This window comes from Lontra canadensis, unplaced genomic scaffold, assembly GCF_010015895.1.
Source record: "Lontra canadensis isolate GAN:19392208 unplaced genomic scaffold, GSC_riverotter_1.0 scaffold17, whole genome shotgun sequence".
NCBI classification, from domain to species: domain Eukaryota; kingdom Metazoa; phylum Chordata; class Mammalia; order Carnivora; family Mustelidae; genus Lontra; species Lontra canadensis.
This window is the reverse complement of record NW_022631011.1, coordinates 9,908,917-9,926,609: the sequence shown is the minus strand read 5'-3', so window position 1 is coordinate 9,926,609 and position 17,693 is coordinate 9,908,917. Positions and strand designations below refer to the sequence as shown.

Sequence of the window (17,693 nt, the reverse complement as noted above, 5' to 3'; positions counted from 1 at the left end):
AAAGCCTTTGCCTTTGGCTCAGGTCATGATCTCAGGGTCCTGGGATCGAGCCCCGCATTGGGCTCTCTGCTTGGCAAGAAGCCTGCTTCCCTCTCTCTCTCTCTCTCTGCCTGCTTGTGATCTTTTTCTCTGTGTCAAATAAATAAAAATCTTTAGGAAAAAAAAAAGAGAAAAAGGTTATGACTGATTTTGGCCACATTATCTTTAAAGATAAGTTCAACATAAGAATCTGGAGTTGAGAATAAAATTCAGGACCAGATATGTGCTTCTGGAAATCACCAGGGTGTAATTGGCTTGTGAAGCTTGGGAGTTTGGATGAGGTTGCCAAGGAAAAACAGAGAGCATGAAGAAAGAACAACCACAGACAGACCCTAACTCTTATTAAATGTGGAAGAATAGGGCCTTAGCAGGAAGAGGAGAAGGACTAGCTAGATGAAAAGGAATAGTATTCATAAAGAGTTGTGCCAAAAAAACTGAAGGGAGATAGTACTTCAAGAGTTACTGATCCTGAGAAGTCATGTAAGAAAACCAAAAAGTATATATTGGATTTGTTGAACAGGAAGTCATTGGGAACCTTTAGGAACTGCAGTGTGCTGGACTACCAAGTGAATTCAACCTTCATTTGTGGTGAATTTGTAAAGGGTCCTTGGGCATCCCAGAAGTGATATGGCCTTCAGCCATGTAAGTTACCTTGCTCTATTTGTAAAGTGATAGCACACATAGTGTTTCTTATTATAAAGATCAAGTGAGAGAATAAGAGAAAAGTATTTTTTTAATTTTAAAATTTTTCTTCAAATTTACAGAATTATGATTACTTTTAGGTGAAATCTAAATTTAAGTTAAGCAAATCGGAGGGAGTATTTAGGTAAAGACAGAAGACACAAAGCTGTGCCTTGGTGTAGAATATTGGGATTCTAGAGGACACAGTGGAATTGTATGAGTACTGGAGGTATGAGCCAAGAAAGGGAGGGTGGGGCTGGCTGAGTGAGGAAAAGATACAGTAATACCGTGTTTTACAGAGCACTGGTTGAATACCTTCTTCCTGGGCAGATCTGGAATGCATTAAATAAGTTTGGAGCCTTTTGTGTACTGCACAAATAGATCACTATTCCTTAGATGTGTTCAAACTAATGAGGTGAGCTGCTCACTCAAGGGGTTCAATTTCATGGGAGCTGATTGGATGAGGAACAGGTTATCTGGGAAAAGAGAAATTTTTTATAGCCTAACCCAGAATAATTGGAAAGTCTTTTAACCTGTCTGGTTATCATTGCCTTCCATGGCCTTTAGAGATGTAATTTCTAATGGCAGATGGCAGCACCAGACATCTTTATGTTACTAATAGGGAGAGAGAACACTAATTTCATCCATTTTGTTTTCTTCCTTCCATTCTACTCATTCTCCACCTCGGAGAGAAGAAGAGAGGGAAGAAGGAAAGGAGGTAGGGAGAGTGAGAGAAAGAGACACTTCCGTTGCACATGTGAAGACCAGTTCCTATCCCACATTCCTCCATTCACAGCATACCTTGCGTGAACTTTTCTCTTTCCTAAGCTTAATTTTACACAGATCCATTGGAAACAATTGTTTACCCAAGTTACATGATTTAAATTTCTTTCTTTTCAGTAGAGTCTAGCTTTGTTTGTCGGTAGAGTCTTGTTTTGTGATAGTGAAATCTCATCAAAAAATTTACTTTACATGACCTTTTTATGCCTACCTCATATGAAACAATAGCTTCAACATAAAGTAGTCAAATTGGGGAAGAGAGACAACTCTTTCTCATAGAAGAATTTCAAATAATAACCATAGTCATCCTTTCAGAAGATGGAGTCTAACTCTCAACCTGCTCCTGAGAGTGGGCTAATGTAGTGACTTAGAGTCACTAAAGGGGAGAGTCTGGAAAGGGGAAAAACAATAACTTCACAGTGGAGAAACCTGGCAAACACCACCTTCACCCAACTGATCAGGGTTCACATCACGTCTCGGGGCTATCACGTGCCCCTGCCATGATGAGATGACAGTGGCACCTCTATGGTATTCTCTTCAAAAACCCATAACCCCATTCCAGTCCTGAGGAAAACACCAGGCAAGCTTAAATGCAGAAACATTCTACAAAAATACCAGACAGTATTCCTCAAAAATGACTAGTCATGAATAACAAGGAAAGACCGAGAAACTGTCACAGGCCAAAGGAGACTGGCATGTCAGCTTAATATGCTGCCACCTGGATTGTCCACCACCTGGACAGTAAAGGAAAATTGGTGAAATTTGAACCAGGTCTGGAGTTTAGTTAGTAGCAATACAACAATGTTGGCTTCTTGGGTGTGACAAACGGACGGTGGTGATGTAAAGTATTAACAGTAGGGAAAGCCTGGTGAGAGGGATATGGGAACTCTTTGCTGTATCTTTGCAACTTCTCTGTAAATCTAAAGTTATTCTAAAGTAAAAAGCTTATTAGGAATAAATTAATTAATCATAACACTGACAAAACTGTTGCCTAGAGACTGCCTGCTGTGAGCAGAGACCATTTAGATATAGTAATAGCTTTTCCTGTGATGTGATTATGTTCACTGTGCTTTAAAGGAAAGAAGGGAGAGAAGTGGTTCTCAATGGGAGTGCCCTTGTAAGAACAAGGAAGTGTAATTCAACACAAAATATATTCACATAATACAGTTAAAGTCTAGATTTTTTGATGCTTTGAAGTGTTTATCTAATTTAGAAAGAAGTGTAAAAACTATGCTAACATTGAGGGCCTATATTGCACGGAGCACTGGGTGTGGTGCAAAAAACAATGAATTCTGTTACGCTAAAAAGAAATAAAACAAACAGACAAGCAAACAAACAAAAAAGCTATGTTAACATTCACTGGCAACCCCAGTAGTCATCGAGGAAGTGTCTGTCCCTCCTTAAATCAGTGTTACTTTCTCTTTTAGGAGCACAGACGGGGTTAGGGTGTGTATAGTGATGGTGGCGGCACGTTATTTATTAGTTTGTGGTACCCTAATGGGGTGGAAATGAAGGTCTTAACCAAAAGGTGGGGTATAGTGATTAAGAGTATGGATGCTGGTGCCACACTACTGGGATTTGAACCGTCGCTCCACAGATTCTGTGTGACCCTAAGCAATACACTTAACCTCTTTGTATCTCAGCTTCTTCCTCCATAAAGTAAAATGTTAATTGTACTTCCTAGGGCTTTTGTGACACTTAGAACCGTGACTGACATGGAACAAAGTGCTCAGTATGTGTTAGTTATACCTGTTTTTATTATTCGTAATTATCAAGTGACAAATGTGGAATGGTGGCTATTGTGATATGCTATTGTTTGAGTACTGTGAGCAGTGTTTTTGTTTTTTTTCTTCTATCTTCAGGACTTTCTCTTTGGCTTTGGTTTTCAGCAGTTTAACTATGGTATGTCTTGGGTGTGTGTGTGTGTGTGTGTGTGTCCTGCTTGGAGTTCTTTGAACCTCTTTGGCCTGTGGTTTGTGTGTTTCATTAATTTTGCAAAGTTCTCGGCCATTCATTTTCTCTCCAGATACTCCTTCCTTCTTCTCTCCTCTCTCTAGGATTCTGATTATACATGTTTGATATGATACCACAGATCTGGGATGCTCTGTGCTTTTTATCTTCTTTGTGTTTCATTTTGGATCATTTCTGCTCCCTTATTTTCAAACTGATTGTTTCCTGAGCTGTATCCAGTCTGCTGATAAGGCCATCAAAAGGAATTCTTTATTTTACTTCCTATTTAATAGCTGACATTTTGTGTTGAAGAATAGTAGAGACAGAGGCAAATAGTATTTATACTCTGAAATGGGCATCTGTGTGTCAGGCAGGCGGTTAGTTTGCACGTTGAGTCATTCTAGCCAGTAGTTGAATTGGATGTGGGTTTTATTGTTACTGTAGTTGTCTTCACTGTACCAGACTCTAACAGTCTCTAGTGGTGGGCTTCTGCTACCTTCTACTTAGTGTGGGTTCTGGAGTACTGGCAGGTTTTTCTCAGTGTCCCTACTCCAGGAATGTTTTCTGACCTTTCTCAAAGAAGCTTCTAGCTTTTACTTTTCATGACAGAAAGTTCCAAGAAGTGAGCAGCTTTTACCACTTAAGCCCCTGTGAAAGCTCTAGTGAGTGAGCGCATACCCTTCTTATGCCTGGTACTCCCAAGAATGTGTAAACTGCCACACTAGCCCACACACAGCCTTTGATAATTTGTTAACATTTTCAGGTGTTTTCTTCTTCTCTGACTTTTATGATGACCATTGCTTCCTGATTATGTGTCCTTTGTCTCCTTAGAGAGGCTTGTCACCTTTTGGAATTCAGTTCACCTGATTGTCTTATGACCTGCACTTTGATGGGCCCAAAACAGTTACATCCTACAGATTGTCTGGCCCTTTCGTTAGTGTGGAAGCAACATTCTGTAGAGACTTTCTACAATCTAAGCTGGGTGGACCTCCCTTCTAATCATGATAAATCTTTTACACATAAGCTGAATAGTTCTAAGACAAAAATAATTCACCTATAGAACTGCCTTTTTAATTTTTGAATCTAATAGTATTAGTTTAAAAATAACTTAGGGCTCTTGGGTGGCTCAGTTGGTTAAGTGTCTGCCTTTGGCTCAGGTCATGATCGCAGGTCCTGGGACTGAGTCACTCATCAGGCTTCCGGCTCAGGGGAGTCTGCTTCTCCCTCTACCCCACCCCACACCTATGCTCGCTCTTTCTCTCTCTCTCTTCCAAAAATAAATAACTAAAAAATAATTTAAAGTAGTAGTAGTTTTAAGAATAACGTAAACTAGTAGTTTTAAAAATAATTTAAAAAATAATAGTAGCAGTGCTGAAATGAGTGGGTAAGAGTATATTCTTTAATAAGCGTTTGCATACCACAGAGATATGGTATAAAGTGTGCTGTGTAACGGAGTTAGTTGTGCATCAAGATGCTTTGATTCTGTAGTGTTAGAAAAATGGACCTCCTGCCATGCTCTGCATTTACTTATAGATTCCACTTTATAATTAGTGTTCTACTTTTGGATTAAATCAGATCAAAGCAATGGCGACTCATTTTTGCCTTAATTCTTTTTCTATTTTAAATACAGGATGATAACATGCTACTCAAAATGAAACTGAATATCATGGTATAGCTGTAACAGTTGCACATAATTCCATAGCAACTCACAATAATTATGTTAAAGTAGAAAAAGCAATGTCCAGGCATGGGGTCCAACACTTTGCCACAGTTACCAATTTTTGTGACATAATAATGTCTTTATCTTTATGCCATTTAGTATATTTCTCCACTGGTTGCCTATATCCTCAAATGAGGGCAATCACTGAGACTGGTGCCATGGACTTCTCTTCTATCATAATTGGAATCAATTTGTTGGTTTAACAAACCCAACATGAATCCAGTGAAAAAGCAAAAGAAGATAAAGCAAATGGGCAAAATCTCTGAACAGTATAGAAGTCTTTGGGTAGGACTTGGATTTACAAAGACAGTTCAAGGCATCCTGACCTTTTTCTTTCTAAGTAGTGAGAGGATTTCTGGTTCTAGTGGCCTCACTCTCAAGGTCACTTTGCCCTATCACATATTTGAAGATATGTTTTTCTCTTTTAGAATTGTGAAATATATTGATTTATTTTCCAGATTTTATTTTAAACCAGGAACAGAGTGAAACAGAGTCAGTAATTTGCTATTTTGTGATGTTTTTGCTGTTCTTTGCTATAGGGAATACTTGCTGCAATGTAAATTTTTAAAAAATTACCAAGATAGCATAGCTATTTTATTTTCTTAGATGTTACTTTTAACATCTAACATTTTATTTATGCTTTCATATATTCTCCATAAGAATGTTTTTTGCCCTATAGAATTCCACCTTGCATATTACATTACACAGAAAGTATGATATATAATTTAACAAAATCAGTTATAAAAGATTTAAACCATACGCACTTAAATATAATGACCTTTTTCTTACTTTCCACCTGTGATCCAACCTCTTATCAGTTTATTTTACATCTTCAAGGGAGCATAAAGGAAAAAATATATAATATGAACAAAAGAAGTAAATTTTTATTGAAAGTAAGCTTGTGATGATGCTCTTATTTTTATGACACAGACCACCTCAGTGACCATGAACATTTGCAATGATCAATCCTTTGATTTGCATTAGAAGTTTGATATTTTGTTTAAGTTTTTCTATAACTGACATTTACTATAATTACCTAAAGCCCTAAAAGAGAGATGAAATTCAGCAGTAGATGGGGGCAAGTTGCTCCATAGCACATTCTAAGGTAAGAAACAGACACAACTGAGGTTCTCCAAATTATGTGCTTTTTGCTTGCAGAATCAGAAGATGAAACCTTGCTATGAGATTGGAACTGGTTTCATATTCCACTTTTTAATCAGTGTATAAAAATGATGAATGTTGGGCACCTGGGTGGCTCGGTCATTTAAGCGTCTGACTCTTGATTTCTGCTCAGGTCATGATCTCAGTCGTGATTGGGCTTAGTGATGGGCATGGAGCCTCTTAGAGATTCTTTCTCTCTCTACCTCTGTCCCTCCCTTCTCCCCATCTCTTAAAAAAAAAAAAAGGTGAATGTATATTCACACTTGAATTCTCAGCACCTGGTATATATATTTATGTCTGCACTAGGTGTTTTTAATGCTTTTTTTAATCTTTTTACCTGCAGAAGGACAGCCTTCTAAACTTCAATAGTAGAGCATCAGGAACTCAAGTCAACAATTGAGGGTACAAGAATAAGAAAGAAAAAGTGGGATGTCTTTAGTTTGGCCTATTTTGTTTATTTTCTGGAGTGGAGATGAGGTGAAAGAATAAATTCCATCTTTTTTTTCCTTTTTTCCAACTTCTGCAAGATTGTTAAATTTCTGTTTCAGTCATATTGGTTTGCTATAGCTTTTGATTAGATTCCCATCATTACTCTCTGCCACTGACAGTCCTGTCACTGCTCACAAATAAAGGATCGTTTTATTGCCATGATGATTAATGATATTGAACACCTTTTCATATATCTGTTGGCCATTAGTATGTCTTTTTTGGAAAAAGATAGTCCTTTGCACATTTTTAAAAAATTGAGTTGTTTGTGGTTTGTTTTTTTGTTTTGTTTTGTTTTGTTTTGTTTTGCTATTGAGTTGTGTGAGTTTCTTGTATATTTCGGATATTGACCCTTTATGGGACATGTAGTTTGCAAATACTTTTATTTTTTTATTTCTCTTAATGATAATTTCATGTTGGTGTTTAGAAACATGACTGATTTTAATATATTTCCATTTTTATTCTTTAAACTTCACTAAGTTTATTCTAATAGCATTTCAGTGGAATCTTTAGGCCTTTTTATATGTATAATATCATGTCATCTGTAAATAGAGATAGTTTTACTTCTTCTTTTCTTTTTTGGATGCCTTTTATTTCTTTTTCTTGCCTAAATGTTCTGGGTAGCACTTACAGTGGAGAATTGTTTCTTTATAAGAATCACTGAAAGTAATAAGGATGCAGCTTGGGAAAAGGAAAATTATATGTCACTGCAATATAATGAAATAAGTCTGTAATAAATATGAGCTTTTATTTAAAAATTAGCCCAAGTTAGTTTTCAATGAGCTAATCATTCTTACCACCAGTCACAGTGATCTTAGAGACCACCTTCTTGCTGAAGGTCAAGTGATTCTTACTCATAGTTCTTTAAATCTGTTTTTCAGAAACTTCAGGGAAGGTACAGCCATAGTCTTTCTAGTTCTCAGCTAGACTATAGCAGAGGTTGCAGACTACAGGCTACTAATCCAGGATACTGCCCATTTTTGTAAATAAAGTTTTATTGAACACAGTCATGCTTATTTGGTTATGTATTATCTATGGCTCTTTTGCACAGAGTTTAGTTGCAGGAGACCATCTGAGGCACAAGACCTAAATAGTGTGTGGCGAACAGGAAAAGTTTGCCAAAATTAGGGTGGAAGTCATCCTCCCAAAATGAGATCTCTATCAAACAGGTCTCCCTTTTCTATCTTCATCTCTAATTTTGTGCTTTTATTACCCAACACAGTTGTTTGATTTCCTATTCTGATCTTTAATACTTGTGTTCAGAATTCTAACATTTCACTTCAAGATTTTGTATTTTTACATCTCTCAGTAAAGCAAAAACAGGGAAGTAAGAAGAAATTTATTTTTGCATTTTTGTTTCTAACTTTTTTAGTGAGTCTATTTATCTGAGCATACATACTTTCTTCCTTACTGTATTTTCCTTTACTCCCCTGTTTTCTTTTTCCCTTTCCCCATTTACCCAGACTTGAAGTCATTTAATAAAACAACAAATTTGCAGCTCTTTTGATAAGACTTTTCAGTTTATATCTTAAGGAAAAGGGCTCTTTCCCCTGTCATGAAAAGCTGCCCAGATAATGCCATCTTTGCCATTTCAGATAGCATATGGCCCTCTAACACACCTGATGGTATCTGGAACCGTGTAGTTGGTTAGTGGGGATTTGGGGTTTGGTTTAGTTTGGGTGGGATTGATGTTAGCCTTTATTTCATTGCTTTGGTTGTTATTGTTGTATATGGGGGCTCTTTGTGAGGGGCTGGTGATCCTTTCTAAAGATTCCATAGCATGCACAGGATGGACTTGTAAGAAACAGACTAAGGAGATAGGAAAACTTACAACTCGTAGATAAGTGAATCCTGGAAATCTCATACACAGTGAGTATAGACAACAGTATGGTATTATAATCTCCAGCCTTGTTAGGAGACTAGATCTTAATTATTCCCACCACAAAATAGAAATAATAGTTATGTGGTGTGATAGAGGTGCTATGGCCAGAATGGTGATCATGTTACAGTATATAAATGTATCAAGTTAACATGTTGTACACCTTAAATTGACACAGGGTAAGATGTCAAATATACTTCAGTAAAAAAATTTGCAAAGTGTTAAATGTCAAATATATTTTTTTCCGCTTTTTTTATTAATAAATTTTATTTTTTTTAAACATATATTTTTATCCCCAGGGGTACAGGTCTGTGAATAAATGTCAAATATATTTTAATTCTAAAAAGCACACCCACAAAAAAGAGAGTGGAGGGTAGATCCTTCAGCACTTTGCAGCGCCTTGTCCTAATAAAGCAGCCAGGCTAGTCTGTTAAGTATATACTCTGCGTGTGCATGGTAAGAGGTCAGGGGAAGATAGCCTGTGAGAATATAGGGGTCATTTTACTAGAGAATTCCTGGGTGCGTGGCATTTAAAATTTTATTACAATATGCATATTCTAATGAGATGTTTATAATGATTTTCAGTAAAACTCTGTGATAGTCCTGTCATACCAAATCTTATAAAGCTATCATTACTAAGCCTTTTCTTCTGTAGTTTTTAATTCATTATAATCAGGATACTCAGGTGTTTTTATATCCAAGTGAAGAAGAAAACATTAACTCTTTCCAATTTTTTAAAATGTTTTTCTAATTAATGAAATATGTCCTGGACATGTCACATAAGCATGAATTGCTAAGCTTTTTATTGCACAAATGTTGGCTGTTTTGGATGTATATGTAAAAAAATATATTTTATATTTTATACATACTTATGTATGAAACTCTGCCTTTTTAGGAATCAGTATTTAGTCATACTTAATCAGTTTTATCCCAGATATCTTTTACAACCCATTTTATCTGTCCTTATTTATTGTGATCCAAACAGATTGTGTTCTAACAAGGTTAAAAGACTAACAAAATAGTTGCAGATTAAAAAAAACAAAACAAAAAACAAATTTAAAAAACCGTCTAGTTAATTCCCTATAAAAAAGCTATGACTTTGTGGCCGGGGAAAGCTGCTTTTCTTAACTCTGTAGAAGTGCAAAATGGGCAGATATGGAGCCGGGAACTTCATCATAGTACTTTAGATCAGTGGTCCTCAGATTTTAATATGTACACTCATCACCTGGGCAGCTTAATAAAATGTAGACTCTGATCCCTATCTGGAAAGGGACTCAGGATTTTGCATTTATTGCACGGTCCCAGGTGATACTGATGCTACTGTCCATGAACAACACAGTTTGACTCTCTGCCTAACAGCAAGTTTTTCTCTATCTACAACAGATGGATAAGTTAAACCCAGTGTAGATGAACTGCTAACGTTGAGGTATACCTCTGATAAGGGTGGTATGCACTTGCTTAAGCTTGCTGTGATTGTGAAATATCAGTTGTAAACAAGAGTGATAACTAAATAAAGGATTAAGAATTCCTAAATGTTTTATCCTGGCTTCCCTTTTATTTAACTGTAGTACTGGTATTTTTCAGAAAAATGGAAAGCCTATAAGAAAACTACATTTATCTCTTGGGCTGTTTGGGTTCCCTTGAACCCTGGTCTCCTTAACAGAGTGCTTATTTTTCTTATACAACTTTTTGGCTGATTCAAGTTTTGACTGACATCTAAATACAAAACAAGGTGTTTCTTTTAGTCAGTTGGACTTTTTCTCACCTCAGACTTCTGGAAAGCATTTGGTTATCAAATTAGAGCAGGGCACAAATTATTTGGTATGATTCATAGCTTGAATGGGGTAAGTGGCAATGTGTGTGTGTATAAATTTTCTTCCCTCCTGAATTTTTATAAAGGTCTATAACTGAGGATGAACCCTTTCTAAAAAGAGATTCAATAATATTTCCATGGAAACAGACACCAAAAAAACATACTTTTTTAACTTACAAAATTTAAATAATTATTAATAATTACTCTTGCCCTATACACAAATGTAGTAGAGAATTTAAATTTTACTATTTATAATATAGTTATTTTTGCTATAAGGAGCCATAAGGCATTTTTAAAAGTTATCAAACTATGCCCCCAAAACCCCACAGGACTTACAGGAAAAATTAGTTTAAGGGCACAACAACACTTAAAAACATCATCAGTGAAACATTTTTTATAAAAGGGAACCTAATAAAAATGATAGCATTAAGTTTTATATATATTAAGAAATGAAAATATGAATAAATACTACAATGAGTACAGTACTTTACCTTGAAAACACATTCAAAATGCTTGTGGAAGTAGACACAGAAAGGGTTGTGGTAACTGTGGGTTACTTGTGGGTTACTGTAAAATGTGGAAGGGTTGAGGAGATTGCATGGGAAGTTTTAACAGTAGCTGTGGGTGGGTGTGGCTCCTAACACAGGAGGTGGTATCCTCGCTGATAGATGTCTGAGGTGTTTAGGCTTAAAGACCTCTCTTTGTGATCGCTGGGGGTTGGGTCAGCTGGGTGCTGTTTTCTGCTGCGTCTAGTATTTCTCCTGGGTGATATTTGCAATTTTCTCATATTATTTCCAAATACATCAAAAACACTTAAAGTTTTTTATATTTTCAAAGCAAGTGTTAGAGTAGAACTGACAGTTTGTGAAATTTCCCACTTGGAGAAATGAAACTTTTTATTTTATTGCAATTCAGTTGCACAGGCACCAGGGGGAGTAGTAGGTTCACATATCGCAAGAGCACTGACCAGTGCTTTTCTTCGTTTTGTAGCTGCACATATGGTAGATTATTATCATTTTATGGTTACAGTTATAAGCAATTTGGTAGAAAATGACAGCTAAATTATGCAGTGTTACTTTTATTTGCTTTAGTTTTGTAATCTAAATATATTTTTTAAATGGGAAAACAAAAGGCAAAATAATTTTTAGTAGTAAGTAACTCTAACTGTGGCTTAGTCTTGTGCCACCCAGTGGAGCTTGCATTTCATTTTTAATCAATCTCTTGTGTATGATAGAAATTGGAGCATATAGCTGGGAGTTTATGTCTGTATTCTGGGGAGTGAATATTTTCAGCCACATTATCATGACTCCCGACTACTTATTAAAAGGGAGATTTCACTGGCATTTGAATTGACAAATGCATAAATTTAAAAATCCTCTGCCATTCCATGGAGACAGAACATTCCCAAATTTTATTCCAGGAAGCATCCCTAGAAATGCTGCCAAAACAAATTTACTTCCTTAAGCCCTATCAGGATTTGATACAGTGCTATACAGACTGCTGACTGGGTGTAGGCATCATGGCCCATTGGCATCTTTACATAAAACCCTTTTTTGAGTTGAAGGAGCTAATAGTGTGCCAGGGGGAAAATGTGCAGGATGCCTACCTTGTTTGTTTGGGACTGGTATATTGAAAGAGAGTGTCAGATAATTGGTACCTAACACTTGTATGAAGGTCACCATAATTCAACTTGGAATACATATCTATTATAAGAGAATATATTTGCCTTGAGTAAAGGGACTAAATTTTTTTTTGCAGTATTTATTTAATTAATTATGTAACTATTTGCATTATTAAACCTTTCTTAAATATTTTTCTTGACTTGTTCAGCATTAATACCTGTTAATGCCTGGATGGTGATTTGCATATCTTCAAACACAGTCTGTCATTTATATTTGGTCTATATATTTCACAGCCATTACCTGAACTAGGGGAAAGATATATCTATCTATAGATATTGCTTGATAATCGATAATACTAAATCTAGTAAAGTAATGTAGTGCTTATCATCTTTATTCTGTTAATGTGAGCATGTCCTGTCAGTGATTTTACTAGTGTGGGAGGTTATTTAGCATTTTTCATTGCTTTTAAGTTTTTTAAATTTTTTAAAAGATTTTATTTATTTACCTGAGAGAGAGTGTGTACAAGTGGAGGGAGGGACAAAGGCAGAGAATCTCAAGCAGACCCCTCTCTGAGCACAGAGCTTAATGCGGAGCTCCATCTCACAACCCTGCAATCACGACAGTGAGATCACAACCTGAGTCGAAACTAAGAGTCAGATGCTTAACCAACTGTGCCACCCAGACACCCCACTTTTAATTTTTTTTAAACAGTTACACAGTGATACGGATGGAACTAGAAAACAATGTATTTGTTAGAAAATTAAATGTTACTGTAATCTTTTTGATCCCAGTTAGAAAAAAAGAAGAAATTTTATTTTGATGAATAATACAGTCCTTAATTTATTTAGTGCGATTTCTTTTTTATTGTATATGGGTAACCCTAACTTAATTCATTTGTATTATATCATATGTGATTCTGGATTCACTTCCAAGGGTAATCAAGTCAGGAACTAATTGTCAAATGTCATTCTGTGGTAAAGTAAATTTTACATTTCCTTCAAATGAAAGTGGTATGTATTAGCACTTTCTTTATATTAAAGTGACATTATTCAACAATATTTGATGATGCTCTAAAAAGTAGTAGGTTGTTAAAATTTTTGAGCTGTAAACTTTTGTTATTTAAATATAAAAGTCCAACAATATGATTTGAAGATACTAAGAACAATTTGAGAAATTGGAGCTTTAACAATTATCTTACTTAACATTTTATGAACCATATAAGTGATGAATACATGCATATACTCTTCTGGGTAATAATCATGTTTGTAACATGAGACTGCTATAGAAACAGTACACTGCTTTTCTTGAATATAAGGTCATGGGAAGAGATAGTGAAAACAGTACGTTTTAGGACATTATCTTCGGAAATATCTGTATATAATGGTGGGTAGAAGAACGGGAAAGTCAGTGAAAGAGAGTTATAAAGGAGCAGTCAGTAAGGGGAAAGCAGATTGGGCCAGTAACTCAAAAACCAGGGGAGGAGATCCTTTGAAGAGGGAGAAAGTGCCCAGCGAAAAAGATAAACCCCCAAATCAAGTGGTTATATTTAGCAATTCATAGAGGATATTTGTCATGAATAGAATGTAAAAATGTCACAGGACAGGGGGGGCCTGGGTGGCTTTGTTGGTTAAGTGTCTGCCTTCAGCTCAGGTCATGATCCTGGAGTCCTGGGATGGAGCCCCGAATTGGGCTTACCCTGGCTGAGAAGGGCGGGAGCTTCCCAAATGGTCTGCTTTCTCCCTCTGCTCCTTACTGCATTCGTGTGATCTCTCTCTTTCGCTCGCTCGCTCTCTCAAATAAATAAATAAATAAATAAAATCTTTAAAATTAAAGATTAAATTGGAATTTAAATTAAATTGGAAGGAGGAAGTTGAGTCAGTAAGTACAGATTAATCTTTTAGAGTTTTAGTAATAATGGGAATGAGAGAGAGAGATTGGCAGCTTAAGAAGAAAGTGTTATTTGAGGAGAGCTTTTCTTAGGATGCACTTAGTTGAAAACTTAGGGGAAGGAACCAAAAGCTGTTGAGATCATGAGAAAGATAAAAATAATTTATAGAACAGTATCCATGTAACATGGAAGAGAGTGAGGTCAGAAACACAGTTGGAAAAGTTTGTCTTGGAAAGCATCCATTAGGGGCACCTGCGTGCCTCAGTGGGTTAAAGCCTCTGCCTTCGGCTCAGGTCATGATCCCAGGGTCCTGGGATCGAGCCCTGCATCGGGCTCTCTGCTCAGCAGGGAGCCTGTTTCCCTTACTCTCTGTGCCTGCCTCTCTGCCTACTTGTGATCTCTGTCAAATAAATAAATAAAATCTTTAAAAAAAAATCCATTCATTCACTTCTTCCCTCATTCATTCAACATTTTTCAAATGCTGAGGCCTGAGGGAATGATATATTGAGATGGGAGTTGTGAAGAAATTGGGGACATTCAAAAAGGTCCTGTTGGCTATCTGCCTTTTCAGTGAAATATTTATGAAATACTTGTTTTAGAGAAATACTTTCAGGTTGTACTTAAAAATGAGTAAAAATTTTGCTTCCAAATGCAGTTGCTTAAGCTATTACTCCTTAGTTTTTCCACTTAAGTTTCTTCATTATCCCCATCAGACAATATTATAGTTTATGTTTCAACTGTCAAACATAATTTAGTAAATTTAAGAGGGGAAGGAAAGCCTATTTGGCCACAGTTGTACTCTTTCTGTTCTTCCTTCCTGATGTTCCAAAATTCTATCCTTTGTAGAGAACATTTTGTCATTCTTTTAGAATAGATCTAAATTCTATTAGATGTCCTTCCTTTGAGAATTTCTTGATTTCTTCTGCACTTTTGAAGGATATTTTTGCTGGACGTAGAATTCTGGGTTGACTGTTCTTTTTAGCACTTGAGAAATGGGGCAATTCCTTTCGGCCTCCATGTTTAGTGATGAAAATATACCATCATTTGATTTCCCCCCTCTCTTTAAATAAATGCTTCTCTCTTGCTTTCAAGATTTTTCATCTTTGGTTTCCAGAATTTTGTTTATGATTGTCTTGAAATGGGTTTCTTTGGGTTTATCCTGTTTGGGGCTTACTCAACTTCTTGACTCTTGCCAAATTTGGAAATTTTTCAGACATTAGTTCTGAATATATTTTTTCCAGCCCTACCCTCTTTCTGCTCTCCTTCTAGAACTCCAGTAACACAAATGTTCTATCTTTTATTATAGTCCCACACATCCCTGAGGCTCTGTTCATTTTCTTTTTCAGCCTATTTTTTCTCTTTTGTTCTGATTGGATAATGTGTATTGTTCTCTCTTCGACTTCACCAGTTCTTCGCTATGTCCTCTCCATTCTGTTGTTGAGTTCATCCAATAAGTTTTTATCTTGGTTACTGTGTTTTTCAGCTCTAAAATTCCTATTTGATCATTCTTTATATTTTCTGTTTCTTTGCTAAGGTGGTTTTCATTTGATTCAAGCATGTCTGTAATTGTTTATTGAAGCATTTCATGATGGCTGCTTTAAAATCCGTGTCAGATAATTCCAACATCTGTGTCATTTCAGTATTGGCATCTGTTGATTGCCTTTTTTATTCAAGTTGAGATTATCGTGGCTCTTGGTATAGCAAGTGATTTTTAATTGCATTCTAGGCATTTGGGGTGTTATGATACATTCTTATTTAAGTCATCCCTTTTAGCACATCTTTTCTGACATCACACCAAAGAGGAAAGAAGAGGCTTCCTCTCTTTAATTTTAGGTGGGGATAAAAGCTCAGCTCTTCCCTAGACCTCCACTGATACTACCTTGGACCTCTACTGGCTGAGAAGGGCGGTAGCTTCCCAAATGGCCTCCACTGTTATTGCTAGTAATGTCATGAAAGTCTTAGCTTTCCACTCAGCGTCCTCTCACACCACCCCAACAGGGAGGGGCACCTCATTAAAGCTAGATGGAATTTGAAATCCAGGCTCTCTATGAGGCCTTTACTAATAATCATGAGGCTGAACAAGGTGGAGGAGGGAGGCATTACTGTCAGATAGGGATTCAAATCCTGGCTCCTCAGTCTTCTCAGTAACACGCCAGGAGAGAAGGGGGCATAGGGTAGAGGAAAACCTAGAAGTCCAGGCTTCTCACTTAGCTGGGACTTAGGGGTAAGCTTGCAGTGTTTTGTGTGCAACTTTGCTAGAGTAAGGCAGTTCTTGTCTAAAAGTTTTCCATTTTGTTAATCATCCCCCCCCCCCCCGCTTTTTGGCTAATGGAACAGGCTTTTCATAGATATTTTGAGTATATCTGTATCTGTTGTCATTTTTGGGTTGTTGACTTCTTCAACACCCAGTCTAAGATATTTGAAGCAAAACCAAAAGTAATCAACACACCCCAGTATTATTCTCGAGGTTCTGAGGCTCCTAGCCTCTCCCATCTTCTCTCCATCTTTCAGTACTCTTATGTTCATTTTATATATGATGTCCAGGGTTTTAACTGTACTCAGTGAGAGGAATAGCAGAAATTATGTTTATTCCATCTTACATGGAACCAGGGATCCCACTGTACTAATCTTACTTTTTTCTTTAACCCCCCCCCCCCCAGGGGACCTGGGTGACTTAATTTGCTAAGCATCCATCTGACTCTTGATTTCAGCTCAAGTCTTGATCTCAGGGTCATGAATTTGAGTCTTGCATTGGGCTCCATGCTGGGCATGGACCTACTTAAAAAAAAAAAAAATATATATATATATATATATACACACACACACACACACACACACACACACACACACAGATTTTTTTAAATATATTTGCTACTGACATTGACTCAATTTTCTAAACACATCCTATTATAGTTAGATGTCTTAATTTAGTCCAAAAGAGGATATTTTCCCTCCTCCCAGTGCAGACATGGGTGAATTGTTTTAGTAGGCAGGGACTAACTATAGAAAGTTTCTGCTTCCTTGTAGAACTGCTTAAAATAGTCAAAAAATATAGTAGAATTCATTGGCTTTAGCTATTCTGTTCATTATTTTTTGAATTTTGTGATCTATTTTGTGATCTGTTTTGAATATTGTGATCTATTTTGAGTTTTGTGATCTATTGTTAAACATATATAGATTAAAAAAAACTTAGGTCTCAGGGATTGTTCTTTTACACGTGGCCTCTTGTATTAATTTATTTAATAGTCAAGAGTGTTAAAATAGTTAAGCCAAAACCTAACTCATGATTTTAATGACACTGTAAAACTTTTCTCCATGGATGTTTTGAGCTATTTTTCTGTAGTATTTCTTGACTGGAGGGTCAAGCAAATAATCTGGTTCTTTACCAGTTTTTAAAATATCATTCTGCTAAACAGTCCACATAAGCTCAATTATATTAGGAACCAGTGAAGTGAAGTTGTTCATAAAATGCTTTATTACCTTCAGTCTTTGCAGCATTTGCTGAGTTTAGATAATAAACCTGCACATAGAAGTTACTTAATTTTTCTCTGAGCAATAATTTACATTCGTGAGCAGTAGACTCTGTCATTTTCAAAGAGGCAAGAAATGAGATATTCCTACTCTTTTTTTAGTTTAACCTTAAAATGTTAGGTGTGGTTCCATTCTATAAGAAA

General features: G+C 36.3%; 1 protein-coding gene across 3 annotated transcripts in view; it reads left to right on the top strand.

Moving 5' to 3' along the window:
• Positions 1–17,693, top strand: part of KIAA1328 (KIAA1328 ortholog) — a 311,457-nt gene that overhangs the window by 84,796 nt on the left and 208,968 nt on the right. Inside the window, exon 2 of one of the 3 annotated variants that reach the window (XM_032859575.1) lies at positions 560–681. The exons of the other annotated variants lie outside the window; for them this stretch is intronic. Coding sequence (XP_032715466.1) covers positions 667–681 — 15 coding nt within the window. The 5' untranslated portion in view covers positions 560–666. The remainder of the gene's footprint in view (positions 1–559; positions 682–17,693) is intronic. 3 annotated transcript variants of the gene reach the window in all.